General features: G+C 33.0%; 2 protein-coding genes across 2 annotated transcripts; one reads left to right on the top strand and one right to left on the bottom strand.

Moving 5' to 3' along the window:
• Nucleotides 1-111: 111 nt before the first annotated feature.
• On the top strand, nucleotides 112-22895 carry LOC124539977 (myrosinase 1-like). The gene is made up of 11 exons (XM_047117354.1): nucleotides 112-218; nucleotides 6765-6871; nucleotides 7572-7719; nucleotides 8995-9161; nucleotides 11846-12106; nucleotides 13214-13302; nucleotides 13617-13764; nucleotides 14321-14484; nucleotides 19441-19593; nucleotides 21017-21108; nucleotides 22334-22895. Exons 1-11 carry the CDS (start codon nucleotides 181-183, stop codon nucleotides 22575-22577), a joined length of 1611 nt encoding a protein of 536 aa, XP_046973310.1. The 5' UTR covers nucleotides 112-180; the 3' UTR covers nucleotides 22578-22895.
• Nucleotides 15069-18938, bottom strand: LOC124539974. Its single transcript, XM_047117351.1, has 2 exons — nucleotides 16947-18938; nucleotides 15069-16916 (listed from the first exon to the last, which is right to left on the bottom strand). Exons 1-2 carry the CDS (start codon nucleotides 18000-18002, stop codon nucleotides 15201-15203), a joined length of 2772 nt encoding a protein of 923 aa, XP_046973307.1. The 5' UTR covers nucleotides 18003-18938; the 3' UTR covers nucleotides 15069-15200.
• Nucleotides 22896-24299: the final 1404 nt, after the last annotated feature.

Here is a 24299-nt window from a genome sequence, read left to right as displayed (position 1 = left end):
AATCCTAAGGTCAAGGTAAGGTCAGGTACAGCCAAGAAACGCATGTGATTAGATGCTGTCAGGCGTCTTTCAAGGGCCGGATTAGTAAATCTTGCGGGCCTAAGTTTGGACACCACTGTATCTACAAACAAGTTTTGGTTTGTTTAAAATTCGAATGTACTGTATTATAATCTTTTAGTAATGATCATGTTTCTTCCACACACAGTCGTCCTATTAGGGTGAGTCATTTTGATTATCTTTTCTTTTCAGTAAACTAGTTACGAAATAATTATATTTTTAGTCATGGCAACTATTTTAATGAAAAAAAAATTATGATTTTTTTTCTTTAATAATATGTTAATAACCTTATCGATAATATATATATTTTAAAGAATTTGTAATTGATAAAACCTGATAAGTAATATTGTTTTTTTTTATTAACTTAATACCAATTTCCCATCAAGGTAAGAACTCGTTATTTTTTATCTATTACTTCCACATAACATTAAAATATAATAAGTAATAAAATAATGATTAATATTTTTTAGTTTAACATTACATATTAATTAATTCATTAATTAATGCTTCTAGCATCCTTGCCACCATTCCACGCGTCCAAAAGTTATATACTTAGTAACTATTTTTAATTCATATTCGGATATATATAAGGCTTGTGCTATATATAATCAGATTTAATAATTCCACAAATAATGGATTACCTTAACAGTGGATTAACGGTAGCCTTACGACACGGTTTCCCAAAAACATATGTACATAAAATATCAATATATATTAATTAGGTCTCACAAGCAACTTTAAATCGTTAATTACCAAGATTATTTTAAACTATTCGAATAACCAAACCTTCTCAAAAGGGAGAAGAGGCCTTCGCCCAGCAGTGGCAACATTACAGGCTGTTGATAAGGGTTCTTCCAGCACGCCCTTACTGTCGAGGTTATTCTCCCTACCCGAGGCTGCCTCGGCTACCGCGTCATCTAATTTTGACCTGATGGCTGTTTTGTTTTAAACTAGAGGCGAAAACTAAGTACAATGGTAAAATATACAAACAGACAGGCATATTTTCGCATTATTATTATTGGTACAGGCAAGCCGTGCAAGCGACTTCTTTCGCGTTTGAATTTAACATAGGTCTCTATTGCTGTAGCCTAAGTTACTCGTTATTACATCTGTCAGTGACTGGGCTGTCAAAAGGTAACTGCTCCTGAGATTAGCCGGAAAAAACAAACAGAGAGACAAAAATATAAAAAATGGTGTATATAACATGTATACAAACATATTACAAACAGACACAGCAATTTTAATATATATAATAGATGAGATTTTATCTCAACTAATTCAAGCTAATACAAGTTCTAATTAATTAATATTAGGTTGGGGAAAAAGTCTTTTCGCATATAGTATGTATGAACTTGTAATAAAATCTCTTTGGCTATACCATTTGTATCTGGCTGGTTTTGGTATCATTAAAAAGTTTGAATTTTAAAGAAGGCACTTCCAAATTCAAATTAGGAATTTGTGTGATTTTCATTTGTTTTTGTTGTTGTTAAAATGAGTGAATCTAAAGAAGAAATTCGATACATTTTAAAATTTTACTATAAAAAGGTAAAAATGCAACTCAAGCCGCGAAAAAAATTTGTGATGTTTATGGACCTAATGCAGTATCTGTGAGAGTAGCGCAAGTTTGGTTTAAGCGTTTTCAAGCCGGAAATTTTGATATCAAAGATGCATCTCGCTCTGGTCGCCCTGTTACGGACAAAATTGATGCCATTTTTGAAAAAGTGGAGCAAGATCGGCATATTAGTAGTTACGATGTAGCTGAAGAACTGGCAATTGACCACAAAACGGTTTTGACTCATTTGAATAAAGCTGGGTACACAAAAAAGCTCGATATATGGGTGCCTCATGAACTCACTGAAAGAAACCTAATGAACCGTGTACTCATTTGTGATTCTTTATTACGACGTAATGAAACCGAACCATTTTTGAAGAAGCTGATAACTGGTGATGAAAAGTGGATCACATACGACAAGAACGTGCGAAAAAGATCGTGGGCAAAGGCCGGTCAAAATTCACAGACTGTGGCAAAACCCGGATTAACTCGCAACAAGGTAATGCTGTGTGTATGGTGGGATTGGAAGGGCATCATTCATTATGAGCTGTTACCGCCCGGCAAGACCATCGATTCAGAACTGTATTGCGAACAATTGATGAGATTGAAGCAAGAAATTGAGAGAAAGCGGCCAGAATTGATCAACAGAAGGGGTGTGGTTTTTCACCATGACAACGCTAGACCTCACACATCTTTAGCCACTCAACAAAAATTACGAGAGTTTGGCTGGGAGGTATTAATGCATCCGCCGTATAGTCCTGACCTTGCACCTTCAGATTTTCATCTGTTTCGGTCTCTGCAGAATTCCTTAGGCAGTGTCAGGTTAACATCACGAGAGGACTGCCAAAACCACTTGTCGCAGTTTTTCGATCAGAAGCCCCAAAATTTTTACAGCAATGGGATCATGTCACTACCAACAAGATGACGAAAAGTTATGGAACAAGATGGCACCTACATACTTTAGTCAAATGTAAATAAACTATAAAAAAAACTTTTTGAATTTTCATATAAAATACGAAGAAACTTTTTCCCCAACCTATTATTACAGCTATAGTTGATATGATAACTGCACTTCTAGTTTTTGTATATACATTTTCGAATTAAGGAGATACTCAAACTAGTATTTATTTATTAAATAAAAAGTGTATTTAAAATGCTCGATCCTATATTTACATACATCCATATAACATCCTGCCTAGAAGCCAACAAGCATTAGCACACGCTTTTTTGTCGTCTATATAATCTTGTATTAAATGCTTAGACTTTTTTTTACAAAAGAATTAAATGTATAATTCACCAAAGATATATTTGAAATTTTATTATAGAAACGGATATCTTGTCCTAAGAAGGATTTATTGACTTTACGGAGTTGGAAACTTGGTGTTATAAGCGTATCCTTACGTTTTGTGCACGTATAATGATAATCACTGATTCTATCAAAGTGATCAATGTTACTGTGAATATACATAATATTGTTGTTAATATATATTGACGCAATAAAACATCCCAAAAGTAGTCTCTAGCTCCGAGATTAAAACAGATCGAACTACTCTCTTTTGTAAAGTTATAAATAAATAAATAATAAATAAATATGACACAACATCACATACATTACTCTGATCCCAATGTAAGTAGCAAACGCACTTGTGTTACGGAAAATCAGAAGTAACGACGGTACCACAACCACCCAGACCCAAGACAACATAGAAAACTAATGATAATCTACATCGACTCAGCCGGGAATCGAACCCGGTACCTCGTAGGTCGTCAAAGTTGAAAGTATTTTTTGTCAAAGAAATTTAATAGCTTATTTTTACTTGTACTGTATTATTCAAATTCTTACTTAAAAATGTTTATCTTAACAAAACTATACAATTTTGTTTCTATAGCTTATTTTTTTGTATTCTCGTGAACAAGACATTCGTAGATAAAGTCGAAATATCGAGATTCAAATAAAAACAAATAATCTCGTTTTAAATACTTCTAGTTTTACAAAAAAGGTACACGTATTATGCTACAATTTTTGTATATTTTAAGGTTTTGTGCATTGGTAATTAATTATTTTTACTGCCATTTAAAAAAAACAAAAACTGTTAAAAAAGGTTTTATTCCGATCCAAAAACAACAGTTACTTATAACTAACCTTATTCTTAATTAAGGACTTTTACATTTATTGTCTGTTAGCATAGATTCCAATTATATCCCGAACCATCTGTCTGAAAAGCAACAATTACTAATTATTTTATTTTTTTAGTTAACAATTAGAATTAACAATTGATATAGCTAACATACAAAGTGATACGTCCTTAAAGGTGTATCAACATTGACCTTCAAACATATAAACCAAACTAACCTATAGAAAATGTAAAATCAAATTAACATAACAAAGATGATGCTAGAAGGCATGAAAAATTCGAAAACAAATTAGAATATTAGGTGAAAAAAATATATTACTGTAAGTTATTAAATCGAACTACATATATGTATATTTGGAATGTTTTTATAAAATTAGTTTTATTTGTATGAATGATGTCAATATCGCCGATAGTTGACACAGAACGAATTCAGAATCTGTTAAGAAGTGCATATATACCCAAATTTGTTTTGAAGATCGTAGTGCAAGGAGTTTTTATTCAGACATCTAGGAATAATATGAAGAGCTTACGTTTTGAATCGACTACGATAAACAGTTAACTTTCAGACTACATTGATATAATTAACTATCTCTCATAATCATCATCCTCCTGCCCTTATCCCAATTTTATTTGGGGTCGGCACAGAATATCTCCTTCCATACTTCTCTATCGTACGTCATCTCACAAGTAACATTCTTTCTAACCATACCGTCTCTCACACAATCCATTCATCGTTTCTTTGGTCGTCCTCTACCTCTATATCCATCCACATCCATGCTCATGACCAAGTATTAACTATTTCACAGTGTCAATATAAATAAACGATACAGGGCCGGATATAAGGGAAGGTAACTGATATAGCCCCACAACAAAGATTCTAACAAATTAACAAATATGTATAAATAGTCAAATTATAATACTTGTAAAATATTTATTACGAAGAAGTTATTAAGTATGTTTAGTTAGTTAGTAAGAATAGTTAAGATCTATTTTCATGTGCTCAGTATGGGCGATAATCTGCTTTACCGATCGAGAATGACATATTGCGTCGCAATGATTTGATGTTTAGATTCAAAAGGTACTAAGATTTTAAGACTGGATAAAGGAATTAATTAACATATTTTGAAAATTCAGTAGAAGATATCATATTTAATATAAATTTGTATTTATATATAATTTAAGTAATTACGCAATTAAAAGGATTACATCTTCATATAAAACTAAACGTAGTCCAAGTTTGAACAAAATTATCAAACTATGTAAGTTTAATTTTATATGCAGTTGTCAGTTTAGTGCTTTACTCGGTGGTAGCGTTTTGTACAAGCCCGCCTGGGTAGGTACCACCCACTCATCAGATATTCTACAGCAAAACAACAGTACACAATATTGTTCCAGTTTGAAGGGTGAGTGAGCCAGTGTAACTACAGGTACAAGGAACATATCATCTTAGTTCCCAAGGTTGGTGGTGCATTGACGATGTCAGGAATAGTCAAATAGTTAATATTTCTTACAGCGTCATTGTCTATGGGTGATGATGACCATTTACCATCAGGTGGCCCATATGCTCGTTCGCCAACCAATTCAATTAAGAAAAAAGGTACTATGAGTTTAAGACTGAAAACGGACGAAGGTTTTCTTACTCTGACTGTTCATGGGTAATTTAAAGTCTAAGTGATCACACAACAATAGTATTGCTTTTGGAAGAATACAATCTTCTGATGAAGAAAATAATGTAAAAAACTATGCATTTATTCAAAATATTTTTAATATTTCGAAACCTTGAACAAAAAATTGAATGGCGGGATTGTTTTAATTTTATTTCATTGTAAACTATAAACTGTAAATCTGTTTAAACATGTTATTCATAGGTAATTACGACGTTTACATAACGTATTCAATATGCGTTACAATATTTAACTTGGTATGACAATTACTAGAACAGTCTGGTGCTATTTATTTTAGCAGTTATTAACATATTGTAGTGCATTTAAAAGTAGGTATTCGATGTCAGTTTAAATCCAGTATTTAATTTATTATTATTAAAAGTAAAGTAACAGCCTGTAAATTTCCTACTGTTAGGGTAAGGCCTCCTCTTCCATTAAGGAGAGGGTTTGGAACATATTCCACCACGCTGATCCAATGCGGGTTGGTAGAATGCACATGTGGCAGAATTACGATGAAATTAGACAGGTTTCCTCACGATGTTTTCCTTCAGCGCCGAGCACGAGATGAATTATGAACACAAATTAAGCACATATAAGTGGTGCTTGCCTGGGTTTGAACCCGCAATCATCGGTTAAGATGCACGCGTTCTAACCACTGGGCCATCTCAGCTCATCATTATTATTATTAAATAGAGGATTAAAGGGTGCATGACCAATGTAACTACAAAGAAAACGCACTAACAACTTAGCCGGTTTCAAAGGTGATGTGAATGTTTGGTGATGTAAGGAATAGTTAATACTTCTTACGATCCGAATGTATATGAGTTCTGATAAAGAAAAACATTACCCAAAGAATTATCATAATATAAACATCAGAATATAAGAATTAATTACAGTTTTCAAATTTATTACTTTATCAAGTCTTAAACTCTTAGTACCTTTTGAATCTAAACATCAAATAATTGCGATGCAATATGTCATTCTCGATCGGTAAAGCAGATTATCGCTCATACTGAGCACACGAAAATAGTCCAAAGTGACAAGACCTTTAATTACCCCGGCTGTACATTTATTTCCATAACAGTTATTAGCGTTAAGCCCTTAAATATATACAAATATGAATAAAAAATAGTTACTGTATCTTGGCCTTGGGAATGGTAGCAAGAATGCTATAATGTAGTGTGGTGTATACTTTTGATAAAACCTTTTGCACCACAACTCCAAGGATCTTCAAATAACAAAAAATAAATATTATTAAATCATCAAGTAATAATTGTCACCAACCATCTAGTCATATTATTCGAATGCAATCAATTATCATCATCATGATCATTATATTTGTATATTTCGACACAGTGCCCTGTTGCAACTTACATGGTGTATCGACCTTAAATTCCCTCCGAAGTTTAAATTCGGAGCCGCCACAGCAGCTTATCAAATAGAAGGAGGCTGGAACGCTGATGGTGAGTCATATTAACCAGGGAATATTACTAACATTTATATTATATCTACAAGCTTCATTATTGCCAATGCAGTGTGTCTAGAAGACTTGATATGTTCAAGTGTGTGCCCAAATATAGATAAACTTTTCACTTACATAATCCCTTTCTCTTATAAGCCTAAATAAATGATAAACCATGGAATATCAATTTATCACGAACAAAGGTTTCACTTGCTTTCCAATGGAAGGAATACTGATACTATTGAGCTTGGCACATTCAGGTACACTAAAAGAAGATAACATATCTAGAGAGACAAATGAAAATAAATAAAAAGGTTAATTTTCTAAACAGCATTCCACGGAGAATACAATGATAGAACATCCTAAAGAACTTTTGATGACAACGAAACTATAATACTTCAATGAGTGAACATAGGACCTTTTTAAAGCGAGCCAGCATTTGTCGTAAATAATTCTGACCAATGTTATAGATTATCCTTGTTATTTTAAAAATTGTTTGTTCTATTATCCAGTTATATTACAAATCAAATCAAATCAAAAACTCTTTATTTGGACATACACATTGTACAAATCATAAAATAAAATAAAAAATATACAAAATGACGAAAAACAGGAAAGAATGTGATGCCCAAATTGGTAAACCACTCAGCTTGTGTTGAAACCATTGTTAAATGAGCCAACATTTATTTGCATTTTTACAGGTAAAGGCGAACATATCTGGGACCGTCTAATTCACACGCATCCGGAAAAAATACAGGAAAATGCAACAGGTGACATCGCTGCCGATTCTTATCACAAATGGCGCGAAGACGTTAAAGTTGCTAAGGAAATGGGACTTCAGTTTTACAGGTATTTAAAAAAAGTAAAGTAAAGTAAAGTAACAGCCTGTAAATTTCCCACTGCTGAGATAAGGCCTCCTCTTCCATTAAGGAGAGTGATTGGAACATATTCCACCACGCTGTTCCAATGCGGGTTGGTGGAATGCACATGTGACAGAATTTCGATGAAATTAGACACATGCAGGTTTCCTCACGATGTTTTCCTTCACCGCCGAGCACGAGATGAATTATAAACACAATTAAGCACATATATATAGTGGTGCTTGCCTGGGTTTGAACCCGCAATCATCGGTTAAGAAGCACGCGTTCAAACCACTGGGCCACCTCAGCTCTAGGTCGAGATGTGACAAATTTCATAGAAATTCTGCCACATGTGTATTCCACCAACCCGCATTGGAACAGCGTGGTGGAATATGTTCCAAACCTTCTCCTCAAAGGGAGAGGAGGCCTTTAGCCCAGCAGTGGGAATTTACAGGCTGTTACTAGGTATTTAAACTTAGCTAGAATTTTCTATAGTATGTTTTCAGCTTAATTTCAAAGGTTTGTAATAAAAAAAAAAAAACAAAGATTATGTTCACCTAATGCATTTAGACTACTACGCCTTATCACATTGGAAAACAGCCAATCGTGGTGGTAGCTTCACTTAAATATCTTACTTGAATAAAATATATTTTGATTTTGATTCTGATGGAGCCCAATATGTACGCAAAAACCAATAATTTCCATGCCGTGAATATTCTTATTGGATTCGAAAGATTAGAGCAGTGTGGTGGAATATCCTCTCCTCCTGTCCTCAAAGGAAGAAGAGGCCTTTGCCTAGTGGAAAATTGACAGGCTGCTTTTGTTGTAGTTGATTTGAAAGAGTTCTGGCGGAGGACCAACAAAGTACATTTTTTACTATATTGATATTATCACGGTTATAGGCCATTTAGGGTAGCCAAGCTAAGCAACTACACTTAGTATTGTTCTGTTCCAATTTGAAGCGTGAGTATGCCAGTGTAACTAGAGGCACGAAGGTCATAACATCTTAAGTCCCAAGATCGGTGGTCCATTGGTAAGGTAAGAAATGGTTAATATATCTTACAGTGCTAATGTCTATGGATGGTGGTGCCTACTTCCCATCAGATGGCCAATTTGCCGGTATGGCATGTATAGTGAAAATATGTATGTATGTAAAGCACAAATACACTGTTTTTTATATCAATATTCCTGAGTCCAGGTAAAAGATGGAAGTTGTGATCCTGGCTCGATAATTCCTTATTCTGATACCAAGTTTATTCTGCAGATTTTCCATAAGTTGGCCACGCATTCTGCCCAATGGTTTTCTCAAAAAAATCAACAAAGCCGGTGCAAAATATTACAGTGACCTCATAAACGGCCTCCTTGATGAGGGCATAGAGCCCATCATCACTATGTACCACTGGGAGCTGCCAGTCAAGATTCAAGATATGGGTAAGTTAACGATTACAATTCAAAAACATGTAATGACAATACTAATTGTATACTCATACGTAACTAATGCAGCTTACAGTTACTAGATGGCGTTATGTCAGATTAGAGAAATTTCTACATCGCGATGGCAAGATTCACGATCTATAGGATATATTCCTATGATTTTTTAATTCAACATAGTTATGAGGTGCTCCTACATGTTTTAGTATTAATAAATAGTGTCGTGAAGCATCCTTAATTCCTTAGGATTGAGCGATCTAAACTAAGTCCATTACACAATGAAATAAATAAAAATTTTAACAAAAAGAAAAACCGACTTCAAACAAAACACTATTTTAAAACAAATGAATATGCACGAAAAAGTAATAAAAATGATTGCGTATTCAACATACTTTTTTGAGTCTTCCTAAGTTAAATGAAATGAAAAATATTAGACTACTTAAAAGTCGATTAACGATTATATCATGTAGTTATAATTATTGTTATATTTGGAGCCGGTGTCAGCCACGGTGCCCTTGCCCCAACAATCAAAAGAAAGAAGCGATACGAGCCCCTTGATTGATCCAGTATATTATTGTGTAAAAGGTAATTTGTAAAAAACATATTTGTTAAAGTGTTCTCGTATTGTGCTTTGATAGATATACTGTAGGGTTTTATTGGCTGACACCGACTCCAAATATAACAATAATTATAACTACATGATATAATCGTTAATCGACTTTTAAGTAGTCTAATATTTTTCATTTCATTTAACTTAGGAAGACTCTAAAAAGTATGTTGAATACGCAATTATTTTTATTACTTTTTCGTGCATATTCATTTGTTTTAAAATAGTGTTTTGTTTGAAGTCGGTTTTTCTTTTTGTTAAAATTTTTATTTATTTTTTGATTTTAAGTGAAGCTGATGTTGACTTACTAATTTTTTTTAATATGGATAGATTAAGCGTTCCTTTTATATGAGTCAGAAACTACTTCTAGGACAATTTCAAAGGAAACTTGCGAATAAAGCAAAAATAGACTTTCGAAAATGCGGATTTAATACAAATTAAACTACAAGGATCCCTCGAAAGAGCTGTAATCGAACTCAGCAAAAAAACTTTGAAAAAGACCAACTATATTTCGTACATCATATGACATCACATCACATACACAAAATTTGATTAAAGATAGTAAGAAATTCTGCCCCATATCGCACCCTAACTGCGAGCCGTATAGTAGTTCCATCACTACATAGTATAAAACAAAGTCGCTTTCTCTGTCCCAATATCTTTAAATCTACGCAACGGATTTTGATGCGGTTTTTTTTTAAAAGATAGTGTGATTCAAGGGGAATGTTTGTGTATATAATACATGAACAATATAGAAAAGAAACACTGATAATTTTAGAAGTTTGCGATGTGATGTCGTAAATACACAAATTCTGTAGTATATTTAGTATCAGTATTGCACCCGTCCGAAGCCGGGGTGGGTAGCTAGTTGATTATAATATTCGACTATGATAATTACATAAACATAACCACATTACGGAAGGTGACTCAAATATCCAAATAACTTATAAATAAAAGATTCGACTGAGTATCGCTAACGTGCTCCTCAGAATTGTTCCGTTCCCTTCCGTTCCGTTACTTTGTCATGGATCCTGTGCTCAGAACCTTACCAAACTTTCACCAAATTACCCTTGAAGTATATATTTTATAATAAAAAAAGAATTATCAAAATTGGTTAACGTGATTTTCAGTTATTCACCTATTTGTCGCGCATATACATAATGCAAATTTAAGACTTATGTCGTTTTCATACGGATACCATCATCGGAAAAAAATAAAAAAAAAATGGGACCCCACGGGAAGCACTACCTTTCAAACAAAAAAAAATTATCAAAATCGGTCCACCCAGTGAAAAGTTATGAGGTAACAAACATAAAAAAAAAAAAATACAGACGAATTGATAACCTCCTCCTTTTGGAAGTCGGTTGAAAAAATAAAGGATAGCACAGCAACCAAAACACTATAGGGTACAATATTCAACCAATCACAGCGGTTGAATACCTGTTACTAGTTACGTGCTGCTGTTAGTTTTACGACACTTCGTTGAAAAAATGCCCTGGGATTGGCTGCCTATAAGAAATAAGAAACAAATTCCCACCGCGGCGAAAATTTTATTCTTATTACTTATTCTTTATTTTTGAATTATGAATTGATTAACGGTGCTGCAATCGCTATTTTCCGCTATTCCTTATTTCTTGTTCCTTATTCTTTATCTCTTATATCTTATTTTTTTCATTGTATGGGCATAGGCGATATCCGAATTTTGTGTATCGGATAATTGAATTAACTATCGGTGATGACATCCAAATTTAGACGTCGCCCTGTCATTGTTTAATTTAAGATTGTGCGATATATGAGAAAGAGATAAAACGGCTGTGAAAATAACTACTAAATTTCCCATTGATATGAGATGTTCTAAATAATCAACAACAAAACAATTACATTATATCGAGAGAATATTGCAAATACAGCGAAAAAATTAAATTTCATCGTATCACATCACATTAAGTCTAATAAGTCCCATACTGATATTCTGATAGTTTTCATACGAGATCTAAAACGCCTACTGCAGGAATGAGAAAATAAAGAAAAATTACACCGCCGACAACGTTTTAATGATAATATTTCCAATCTCAAGGTGGCTGGACAAATCCTCTCATCGTGGACTGGTTTGGTGATTACGCGAGGGTTCTCTACTCTCTCTACGCTGATCGCGTCAAAACTTGGCTCACTGTGAACGAGGCCAACGTCGTCTGCGACTGTGGTTACAACGCTGGAATCTATGCACCGATCATCAAAGAACCGGAATTCGCTCCGTATCTATGCAACAAGTACATATTGCTCGCGCATGCCAAAGCTTACAGGATATTCGAAGAGGAGTTTCGACATAAATATTATGGTATGTTATAACAAACTTTGATAAAACCACTAATTATATATTCGAGTGGTAATTAACAATATTTAGTACTAGTGAGTCTCTTGAGCTCGGCTATGAAGGAAAACATCGTGAGGATACCTGCATGTGTCTAATTTTATAAAAATTCTGCCACATGTGTATTCATCCAACACGTATTGGTATAGCGTCGTGAAATATATTCCAAATCTTTTCCTCAAAGGGAGAGGAAGCCCAGCAGTGGGAAATTAACTGACTGTTGTTGAGACGCACCCAATTAATAAAGATATAGATTTTATACATACATGGCTGTATAGTGCTGCTCGCTAACCGGCCAGTAACTTTTTCCCGCTCTCCAGATTTAATTATTTATTAAATTTTAACAATTTCGTATATTTCTGTAACTAGCTGAAGGTCTTCAAAATAAGACCATAACTTATTTTTATGCGCAGCTCTCCCATAATCATTGCAATAAAAATCGGCTTACGGTATTAATATATAAGATTGTTGTGCAACGCTGTAACTACACGTACAAGTACACCTACAGCTTAGTTCCCAGGGTTGACGACACATTGGTGTTGTAAGGAATAATTAGTATTTCTTACAGCGCCAATCTTTATCGGCAGTGATGAGCACTAGTCATTAGACCTTCATTTGCCTACTTGTATAACAAGAAACACCATAAAACGACAAAGTCACTTGGTGGTAGGGCTTTGTGCAAGCTCGTCTGGGTAGGTACCACCCACGCATCAGTTATTCTACCACCAAATAACAGTACTCAGTATTGTTGTGTTCCGGTTTGAAGGGTGGGTGAGCCAGTGTAACTACAGGCACAAGGGATATAACATCTTAGTTCCCAAGGTTGGTGGCACATTGAACATGTAAGAAATAGTTAATATTTCTTACAGCGTCATTGCCTATGGGCGATGGTGACCACTTACCATCAGGTGGCCCATATGCTCGTCCGCCTACTTATAACATAAAAAAAGTCTCCCGAAATCACTAAGAAAGAAGACCAAAGAAAAGACAGGTTCCCGAACTCACTGATTCTATCAATTAATATACTTGATACCCCCAAGTGAGAGTATAATCAATATATATATTACTTTACAGGTCGAATATCTCTGGCAAATAACCTCATGTGGATAGAACCCTATTCCCCGGAGGACGAACAACTCGCTGAGCTTGGACGAAATCATGCGGTACCATATACGTACAATATTCTCTTTAAAATTGTAAAATTTAAAAGATACATTAAAGAACGTTTGTGTGCTAATAAAATTACAACAATCGTAGTTTAGTGCTAACTTTAATGAGAGCCTCCAGGCTGTTTCGATCGAAAATATATTTACTACTATATATGAAAACATGAATTGTATAAAATGTCATTTAAAAAGATCCGCTGAGTTGTTGGATTACTACATTATTTTAAATTAGATTCGTTCTAATAAAATATGCTTGTTGCAGCCTTACGAAGTCGAGGCAACTGGGATAATATCAATATTAACGTTTGCAGGCAGGCAGATATGCCTACCCAATATTCTCCAAAAATGGCGGTTGGCCGCCGTCCACGGAAAAGGCGATGCTGAAATACAGCCGTAAACAGGGTTACAATGTGTCTAGGCTACCTGCCTTCACTGAAGAGGAGAAATTATATATCAAAGGTTTATTTTATATATATCTTATTTTACTGTGCCGAAATTTAAAATGACAAACCACACATTTTTGTATTGAACTTATTAAGTTATCAAAATAACAGTTAATTTCAATTTCAAAAACGAAATAATGAAAATACTTCATACCAGCGAATAGTCGTTCTTTATTTGTATCGATTAATGTAAACAAGTTATCTTTATTAACCTAAGAATCATTTCATAGTATAAAACAAAGTCGCTTACCGCTGTCTGTCTCTATGCATGCTTAGATCTTTAAAATTACGCAATGGTTTTTGATGCGTCTTTTTTTATTTGGTTCGAGAGGTTTTTGTATGTAATTGTATGTAATACATGGACTATAGAAACTGTTTAATAAAAATAGATACTGTATAAATCTTGACCTGGTGTAACAGAGGTAAGAATGCTAGCAGCATTTCTCCGTTAAATCGCAATTCCGATCCTCTGGGCAAAATAAATGCACCAGACCTCCTGACTAGTCGAGGCAATAATATAAATATGAAAATACTTAAATATATAAACTTATATATTATTTTTAATGTTCCAGGAACAGCTGATTTCTTAGGCGTAAATTATTACACGACAAATATGATAAGAGCAGCTAAACCGGGCGAGGACCCCGGTATCTGGTTCTTAACTGGTGCGCCGGAATTATATGGCATACTGGAACAGCCGCCTAACGCATACTATGGATATTCTAAGATATTACCGGTAATATAGTCATATCACTTTTCCATACCAAAATAAGCCCCAATCACCTCTAGCAAAAATACTTCTATGAAATCAAATTAAATCAACTTAGCCAATTCGTTCCTGTTTCCAATATTGGATTATGCCGACGCATGCTACACTGACTTAACTGAGAACCTTCTAAACAAATTAGAACGACTGCAGAATTTAGCCATTAGATTTATCTTTGGTCTGCGTAAATTCGATCATGTCTCGCAGTATCGGTCTCAGTTAAAGTGGCTGCCAATCAGGCTTCGACGAAATTTGCACGCCTTATCTCTTCTTTACTCTTTGTTATATGTTGAACATACACCACCTTACCTGAAAGAACGCTTCAAATTTCTTGGGTGTGACAGTATACTCAACCTGCGTTCTAGTAACGATAATAAGCTTGTAACGCCCTGCAGCCGGACTCAAACTTACAGTAGCTCTTTTACTGTGAAAACCGTCAAACTTTGGAAAGCACTACCCAACGATATTCGGCAATCGAAATCCTTGACCATCTTTAAACATCGCTTGAAAAACTATTATCTGTCCATATCCCAAGAATGTATGTAAGTATGAAATAATATGTGGTTTAAGAATTTATTTTCTCATAAAGAACATACAATGTTCACTTAAATGAGATATTTTACATAATAATTTAACTGACAATTTAGTACAGTAGTAACGACTTATACAATTCAAGAGTAATTAATCTAAGTATTTTTACAATAAGATAATAATTTTTTCTTAAAGATCGTAAAGGATTTTTCATTGAAAATTTCATTAGGTAAGCTATTGTATAGTTTTGCTCCCTCAAACTGTAGAGATTTAATTCCATATTTCGTCCTGGTCTTGGGTAATTCAAGTTTGTGTTTATTTCTAGTGTAATGTTTGTAGGTTTTAGTTCTAAACGTTATTTGTGTGTGTATTGTTTTTGTTAGTATTTTTCTAATTAATATGCATGTTTTAAATTTGTATAACTGGTTAATTGATAATACATTAGTACGTTTATATAATTCTTTGGTTGACATGTGGTAATCAAGATGGAATAATGACTTTAGTAATTTATTTTGCGAGATCTGTAGATCCTTTATATTAGTTTTATATGCACTGCCCCAAATCTCAACAAGATATTCTAATAATGACTTTACAAGTGAATTATATATTATAATACGGATTTTGTGTGGTATACATCGCGACGATCTACGTATTGCCCCAGTGAGTGAATTTATTTTTCCTTGCAAGTAGTCTAAATGTGCCTGCCATGTTAGCTTAGGGTCTAGGATTAGGCCAAGATACTTTTCTTCATTTGATTGTTTAATAGTCTGATTATTTATCATTATTGGGTTAAATTTTGGAATTTTTTTATTTTTTGCATGAAAAAGCATGAAAGAAGTCTTTTCAATATTTATAGTTAGTAAATTATATTGAAACCATTCATGTAATTTATCTAAATCATTCTGTGCTTTTGCTAATAAAATTTCAATAGAATCTTCAAAGTAAAATAAACACGTGTCATCTGCATAGAGCGATACTTCACCGGATAAATCCAGATGACTGATATCATTTATATATATTAAAAATAACAGAGGCCCTAAAATAGATCCCTGAGGTATTCCACAGGTAATCATTTTTGGTGTACTTTTAATGTTTTTAATCTTAACTATTTGTTGTCTGTTTGTAAGGCATGATGTAAGTAATTTTAAAGCTGACCCATGAATACCAATATTTGTTAACTTATTTATCAAAATGTTATGGGACACAGTATCAAACGCTTTCTTTAAATCTATAAATACACCTAAAACTAATTTCTTTTGATCAATATTATTTTTTATTTTATTAACTAAATCTATTGTTGCAGATAGTGTGTTAGAATTTTTTCGGAAACCATATTGTTGTTTGTATAAAAAATCTATATTTTTAAGATAGTTATTTAAACGTACATGTATAATTTTTTCAAAAACCTTCGATAAAGCTGGTAGGACAGATATTGGACGGTAGTTTCCAGGATCAGTTTTACCACCTGATTTATGAATAGGGCTAACTTTTGCTATTTTTAGAGAATCTGGAAATACGCCTTCCTTAATACATTTATTAATACAATGACTTAAATCTTCACACACTAAATTGTTAATGCATTTTAATGATTTGGTTGTAATATTGTCTATACCTGAGCTTGAATTAACATTTAAATTATTAATTATTGTTTGGATTTCAATTTTTGAAGATAACTTAAATTCATTTAAACTGTAAGGGTGTTGTTGTGTATGTGTTATGAATGATGTTATTTTGTGATATTTCTGTGGTATGTTATTTGCCAAGATTGGACCGATAGAAGAAAAGTATATATTAAAAGACTCACATATGTCCTGGAGTTCATCAATAGTTTTACCATCTATTATGAGTTTTGAGGGAACAACACTACATTTATTCTTATTGGTAGCTAAGTTATGAATTAAATTCCACATTCGCCTTGGTTTGTTGTAAGTTTTCATAAAAGCAGCAAAATAATATCTATCTTTAGTATTTTTTATTAGAGTTCCAACATGATTCCTTGTCCAAATAAAATCATTATTTAAATCAGTGTTATTGCGATCATGTTTCAAGTCTCTCCATAACTGATTACGTTTGCTGATTTCTTCAATAATATTTTTATTTATCCAGTCTTCTTGGGGCAAGTTTTGTATTTTATATTTAATTGTTTTATGGTTATCAATTTGAGTTTTAATATAGTTTTCTAACACGCTAAAATCATGTTCCGCATTTGAAAAATTTGTTACACACATATCTCTGTACAGTAAATTGTAATTAATCGCTTCATAGCTATATTTCTTCTTTGGTTCCTTTTTATATATTTTTAACTCGCAATAAATCTGCTTGTGGTCTGATAGTGGAGAGTCTATTATGGCCAAATGGAAATCCTTTTTAATATTTGTACATACATGATCAATAATTGTTTTTGTAGTTTCTGTTTCTCTAGTGCAGTAGTTAACATCTATTTTATTTAAAATTTCATATCCCGTTTGTTGTAAAATATTATTATATTTTTTTGAGAATTTATCATTGTTCAATAAATTTATGTTGAAATCACCAAATACAATCGATCTCTTTCTATTTTCTAATTGCTCGGAATAAGTTTGCAAAAAATTTTCTGTATTCGTTGCTGGAGGTTTATATACAAGTCCAATGTGTAAGGCATATTTACTAAGATAAATCCACAAATAGTTGTTTCCATCGATATATTTTTCTTCTGTAATTGAGTGCGTTAGATCGTTGTGTATATAAATTGATACTCCTCCACCTATGCTATCAGTCCTTAGGTTATAAAAATGTGTGTAATTCGGAATTTTAAGAGTACATGCATCTTTCTCTGATTTTATCCAAGTTTCGGTTAAAAGTATTAAGTGTACTGTATATTTAAAAGATTTAATATTACACTTCAGTTCATCCATTTTACCTTCTTTTAGTAAACTTCTCATATTTGCATAGAAAAATTTCAAAGAATTCTTCGTCATTATAACGTTGCTATAGTTGTAAGTAATTTGATGTGTGATGGGTTCATTTGACGTAGATAAATCAGTTGGTATCGGATCTATATTCAGTTTTTTAAAGTCGTTTTAGTTATCTTAGGTACTCCATTTATGTATTTTATAATTAAATTTGTTTCGCCATTTTGTTGTCGCTGTGTGAGTTCATTTTTCAAATTTTTAAAGTATTTTATTTGTGCAGGTGTTTGATCCCAAAATATACGAATTTTAGTGTCATTTAGCTTATTACGGTTAAGTAAAATCGATGCAGCTATTTCTTGGTTATTGAAACAAACTTTAATATTTCGATTTCTGCCTGAGACAAATTTTCCTAATCGTATAATTTTCATTGGCATTGGAGGATTGTTATAAATTAGATTAATTATTTTTAATACTTCTTGTTGGTCGTATTTCCGCCGTGATTCCAAATTTTTATCATTTAATTCACATATACCCGCTATGATAATATTTTTCTGTCGGTTATAACGATCTTGCATTTCGAAGGTAATGTTTTCGTAATTAGGCGTTAGCGGAATTGATGAGGACGGATAGTTATTAGTTTTACATTCAGTAATATTATCTTCGAGTTGTTTAATTTTTTCTTGAATGGATAGATTTTTCTGTCTCAAATTTTCTAAGTCTTGTCTTAATGTTTGTTGTTCCAAAATTAAATTTTCTGTGGCTGTTTTTATTTCTTGTTTGATTTCAGATATTTCTTGAAAGATTTTATTATTGTTATGATTTTGATTTATCCCAAATTTTTCAAAAAATGTTTGTATTTCACAGCGCAATTTCGTCAATTCTTCTATAAAATATGCAGAATCATTTTCACGCTCTTTTCTTTTTCGTATTGTTACATTTTCTTCTCGTGTAATGACACGTAAATCTGGAGCCGAATCGCTGCCGCTCATGATATTCCCGCTATTCGATCATATGTAGTTTATAATTATGTATATATTTTGATATATATTATATTATTATATGTGTATTATTTGGATGTAGTTGTGTGTAGTTTATTATTATACTGTAATATTAGTCTACTTAAATTATTATCATCTCATAATTCTATTTGCACTTACCTGTTCTTTCGTCTTAAGTTCCTGTCACCAAAGGTTGTCTGTGAGAGATCGCTATAAGCGATAAGGCCGCCATTGTCGTGTAATGTGTTGTGCAATAAAGTATTCTAAACAAATAAAAAAAAAAAAAATTTCAACACTTTGCCCTAAAGGCAAAAATAATAACCACAGGGGATATTACATCTTAGTTTCCACGATTGGTGGTGCATTGATGATTTAAGGGTTCATTGATTTTTAGAGTCCCATATCAATATGTGGTATTGACCAGTTGCCTTCAGGTGCCTTTGGCGATCTATTTTTAATACATACAGGAAAATATACTGAAACCGCATATACTGATTTGATTTCAGGTTTACCCTGAAGGTCTCCGGAAACAGATGGCGTGGTTAAAGGAACAGTATGGCAACATAGATATCCTGATCACAGAGAACGGCTACTCTACGAACAATTATGACCTCGAAGACTACGATAGAGCTGACTTCTATTACAAACACTTGGAACAGGTTGATTTTAATAATAATAACACTCCATTAAATAAATACTTCGCTTTATTGCCTCCACTGGTGACAGGAGGGCTGGTTCGTTTGTTACCCAGAGTATTGGAAATTCAACAGTTCAAAGCCAGCATTCTTACCACCATTCCTCGCGGTCAAGATCCATACATTAACTAAAAAACCCACTTAATGGCTGCAGTATATTTCTTTTACTTTTCATACGAGGCGTGTAAGACATCGTATGAAAACTATCATAATATATCAATATATATATACGGTGCTTATTAGAACCATTTAAGAAACTAGTTCTCGATATTATGTGATGATGTGATGTGGTCGAATTTTATTTCTTTAGAGCGGTACATTGTCAAAGAGACCCCGTATTAAAGTATGTGCACCATAGCATTCTGTTTTCAATAGGCATCATGTAAATATATTTATCACTTTCCTACAATATATCAAATAGACGTTACGGCCTCCGCACGACAGAGATATCTATGTTTTTCTTAGCCGCACCGCAAGGAAGACACATAGGAGTCGTATTAGACCTCACTCTACATGTATTCAAAGTCAAAGTCAAAAACCTTTATTCAAAATAGAAGTGTTTACACTTTCTTAGTGATTGTCGAAAATCTACCACCGGTTCGGAATATAATACCTCAGACCTGAGAAGAACCGGCGAAAGAAACTCAGAGAGATTTTTTTTTATATAATGTCAATTAACATTTTACAGTAATAAATATATTCTTGTTATTTGAAACAGCCTGGAGGCGATCATCTCATTCCCAATGTGTGCAGTCAACTAGAAAGTCATTAGTGCTGTAATATCCTTCACCACACAAACGCTCTTTAACGATTCTTTGGAATTTTATAATTGAATATTGTTCAACGTTTTCTGGGATCCTGTTGTAAAAAAGTATACATTGCCCCAAAAAAGAGTTACTAACCCTGCGTAATCGGGTACTAGGCGTAACAAATTTATTCTTGTTCCTAGTATTAATGGAATGTACGTCACAATTTTTGGGAAAATCATTTATGTGTTTGCGTTCATACATAACATTATCAGTCATTATTTTAATTTCTTTAAATTTACATCTCAACGAATCTTTTGGGCCCAGGTTATAAATTGCACGAATAGCCCTCTTCTGCGGTACAAAAATAGGAATGCAAATAATTCCTGAAAAACCTTGCTTACCTACTGTTTTATTTTTGACTAGCAAACGCCCACGGCTTTACTCACGTTTTAGGGTGTTGGTTGTCGTGTGTTAGGCAAAAAAGTATCTTATCCTTTCCTGGTGTTCATATTTGCTTCATACCAAATTTTATGAGACTTGGTTCAATGGTCTTGAAAGAGCGACAGAGAGACAGAGTTACTTTAACATTTACAATATTAATATAGATTACAATTTTACTAAAATTATTTATTTTACAGGTGCTATTGTCTATTAAAGTGGACAACGTCAGCGTAATAGGCTTCGGGGCGTGGTCGCTGATAGACAACTTCGAATGGTTGGCAGGATATACGTGAGTTTTTCGACCTTTCATATTTCATTTGACGCAATAGCATATCAATATCATTATTATAAATGTCATATCGTTAAAGAGGACCCAGTGCGTTATATTACGGGTTTTTTATGGTATAGGTTGATGGGCCACCGAATGGTAAGTGGTCACCACCGCCTATAGACAATGGCACGGTAAAAAACATTAACCATTCATCATGTATTTACACTGGCTCACTCACTCTTCAAACCGCCAAACAACATTACAATACTGAGTAGTCTTGTTTGGTGGTAATATCTGATGACTGAATGGTACCTACCCAGACGGACTTGCACAAAGCCCTACCACTAAGTAAGTGATCACTAAAATAAAGTAAGTAAGAAGTATAAGGAAGTTCGTACAACGGTAATGCACCACAGACACTGATATCTAAGGTGTTAGGTCAGGCCAGTAATAATAGTCGTTCTCTCACCTTTAAATTGGTACATAACAACACAAAAAACAATGTTGCTGAAGATGATACACAGCAATTTTCATTTAACACATGTATATAGTTTTTCTCTTATTTTTCTTCGCAGTCATAAGTGCTCAATTTAAAATCACAAACCGAGCTCATTCAAACATTATAGAGCCTGTTTTAAGCTCATATTGTATTCCACGATTAATCTCGACTTAAATAAATCATATATAGCTAAATAAAAAACTAATCTTCTCCAATTTCTCCTGTTCCTTTCAGCTTACATAACAACACAAAAAACAATGTTGCTGAAGATGATACACAGCAATTTTCATTTAACACATGTATATAGTTTTTCTCTTATTTTTCTTCGCAGTCATAAGTGCTCAATTTAAAATCACAAACCGAGCTCATTCAAACATTATAGAGCCTGTTTTAAGCTCATATTGTATTCCACGATTAATCTCGACTTAAATAAATCATATATAGCTAAAAAAAAAACTAATCTTCTCCAATTTCTCCTGTTCCTTTCAGCTTACATAACAACACAAAAAACAATGTTGCTGAAGATGATACACAGCAATTTTCATTTAACACATGTATATAGTTTTTCTCTTATTTTTCTTCGCAGTCATAAGTGCTCAATTTAAAATCACAAACCGAGCTCATTCAAACATTATAGAGCCTGTTTTAAGCTCATATTGTATTCCACGATTAATCTCGACTTAAATAAATCATATATAGCTAAAAAAAAAACTAATCTTCTCCAATTTCTCCTGTTCCTTTCAGCTCCAAATTTGGTCTCTATGAAGTGGATTTCAAAGATCCTGGTCTCAAAAGAACGCCCCGCGCTTCAGCACATTTCTACGCATGCATCATCAAGAACCGATCACTTAATGATACTTGCCTCAGTAAGAAATTCATCTCCGGACTCTTGCCTTCAAAACGAAAGAATTCGGCGGAGAGTCTCCATTTCGGAAAAAGCATACAATTTATTTTGGCTTTGTTGGTTGTTAAATGGTTTATCAACTAAAGACTATGTTAACTAATTATTTACAGAAATTTACTTTTAAGAAGATTCATTTCTCTTTATTTAGAACTTCAGATGACATATTAACAGATTATGAGACGCTATTTATTTATATTATTTATTACAATATAATTTACTAAAAGTAATATATGCGTAGAATAGATAGATTCCAAATCATTTACGATTCAGGCGACCTTATTAATGAAGATAAGATTGCTTCCATACAACCTTTAGGTATAGGACCAATTATATAATATGCAAAGTTCAATAGATAAAAGATAGATGATAAATAAGTTGAATATAAATTTAAATACTAACAAATGATTGTTTTATTTACAAATCTGAAACTATCTCATCTATATGCATTAGTTTTTAAGCACTTGTTAATGTTAGGTATTTTTTATTGTTTTTTACAAAATAAAAATGACAAATATTTTTTTTTGTATTAACTTTTAAGCACCGACATGCATTTTTTGTAAAGTTAGCCGATGTGAGGCCTGAGAGGCCGCGTATATAATATCAGTTTTTTATAACAAAAGTATGAGTTGAATATTTTTCCTTGGATTATATTGAAAAACAAAGAATTACACAATTACAAGAACAAAGAATTTACGAAAAAATAAGCATATAAATAAATTCTACTTCATTAAACATTTAATTAAAATAGGTCATTTTCTCACGATAAAATATTATAATAGAAAATATATTTGGTTAATTTATTCGATGAAGTTTACTATAGAAAATTTTGTTTAAAAAAAATATTAAAAATATTAAAAATATTAAAAATTTTCGTGTGTAAAAAAACCCAACTTCAAACAAAACACTATTTCAAAACAAATTAATATGCACTAAAAAGTAAAAAGAAAATAATTACGTATTCAAAATATTTTTTAGATTTTTCCTAATTAAAATGAAATGAAAAATATTAGACTACTTATGATGTGTGATTTATATTTTAATAGATTATAGTACAAAAATCTCATTTTTGCCAATAACTATGATACTTCCTAATGCGTAGCATGTTTCCAGTTGTTTCTAGTGTGAGTTGAGATGGCTCAGTGGTTAGAACGCGTGCATCTTAACCGATGATTACGAAACCTGCATGTGTCTAAATTCACAGAAATTCTGCCATTGGAACAGCGTGGTGGAATATGTTTTAAACCTGCTCCTCAAAGGGAGTGGAAGCCTAAACCCAGCAGTGGGAATTTACAGGCTGCTATTCAGTGGCGGATTTACCAATAGGCTAATGCTGGCCTAGGGCGGCAGATTTAGAGGGGCGACCAATTTAGTCCAAATTTGTTATTATCTTACAGAAATTAAAAAAATAACTTATGTATACATATTACGTCCGTAATCCGTAGACTCGTCACTACATAGCGGGTTGGACAAATAATCTAGTAACTGACAGAAATATCACCTAGTTTATAATCATACTAATAATGGGAAAAAACCGACATAATGAGGACGATAGAACACAAATCATAAATGTTGCAAAACACGTAGGGGCGGCAAAAATTGAATAGCCTACTAGCCTACTAGCGGCAGATTTGTAAATCCGCCACTGCTGTTGTGTAATGTAGCAGATCTCCTAGCTAATAGTTTACATATACTACGATATTCGTAACATACTTCGATTAGATTCTACTCACGAGGTTTAAGAAAATGAATGTACTTCAACTGTTTTTACTGAAACATTAATTGTACGATGTATGTATGGTTCCTAAT

The sequence above is a fragment of the Vanessa cardui genome, chromosome 24 (assembly GCF_905220365.1).
Source record: "Vanessa cardui chromosome 24, ilVanCard2.1, whole genome shotgun sequence".
In the NCBI taxonomy this organism is placed as follows: Eukaryota; Metazoa; Arthropoda; class Insecta; order Lepidoptera; family Nymphalidae; genus Vanessa; species Vanessa cardui.
The sequence above is the reverse complement of the archived record's forward strand: the minus strand, read 5'-3'. Positions and strand labels throughout refer to the sequence as shown.

Coding starts and splice junctions, on each gene's coding strand:
- LOC124539977 (XM_047117354.1), top strand. CDS start 181: ATGATCATGTTTCTTCCACACACAGTCGTCCTATTAGG. Junction 13,303..13,616: donor AGCTTGGACGAAATCATGCG/GTACCATATACG, acceptor TAACGTTTGCAG/GCAGGCAGATATGCCTACCC. Junction 21,109..22,333: donor GAATGGTTGGCAGGATATAC/GTGAGTTTTTCG, acceptor TGTTCCTTTCAG/CTCCAAATTTGGTCTCTATG.
- LOC124539974 (XM_047117351.1), bottom strand. CDS start 18,002: ATGACGAAGAATTCTTTGAAATTTTTCTATGCAAATATGAGAAGTTTA. Junction 16,917..16,946: donor AACCAAGGCGAATGTGGAAT/TTAATTCATAAC, acceptor ACCAATAAGAAT/AAATGTAGTGTTGTTCCCTC.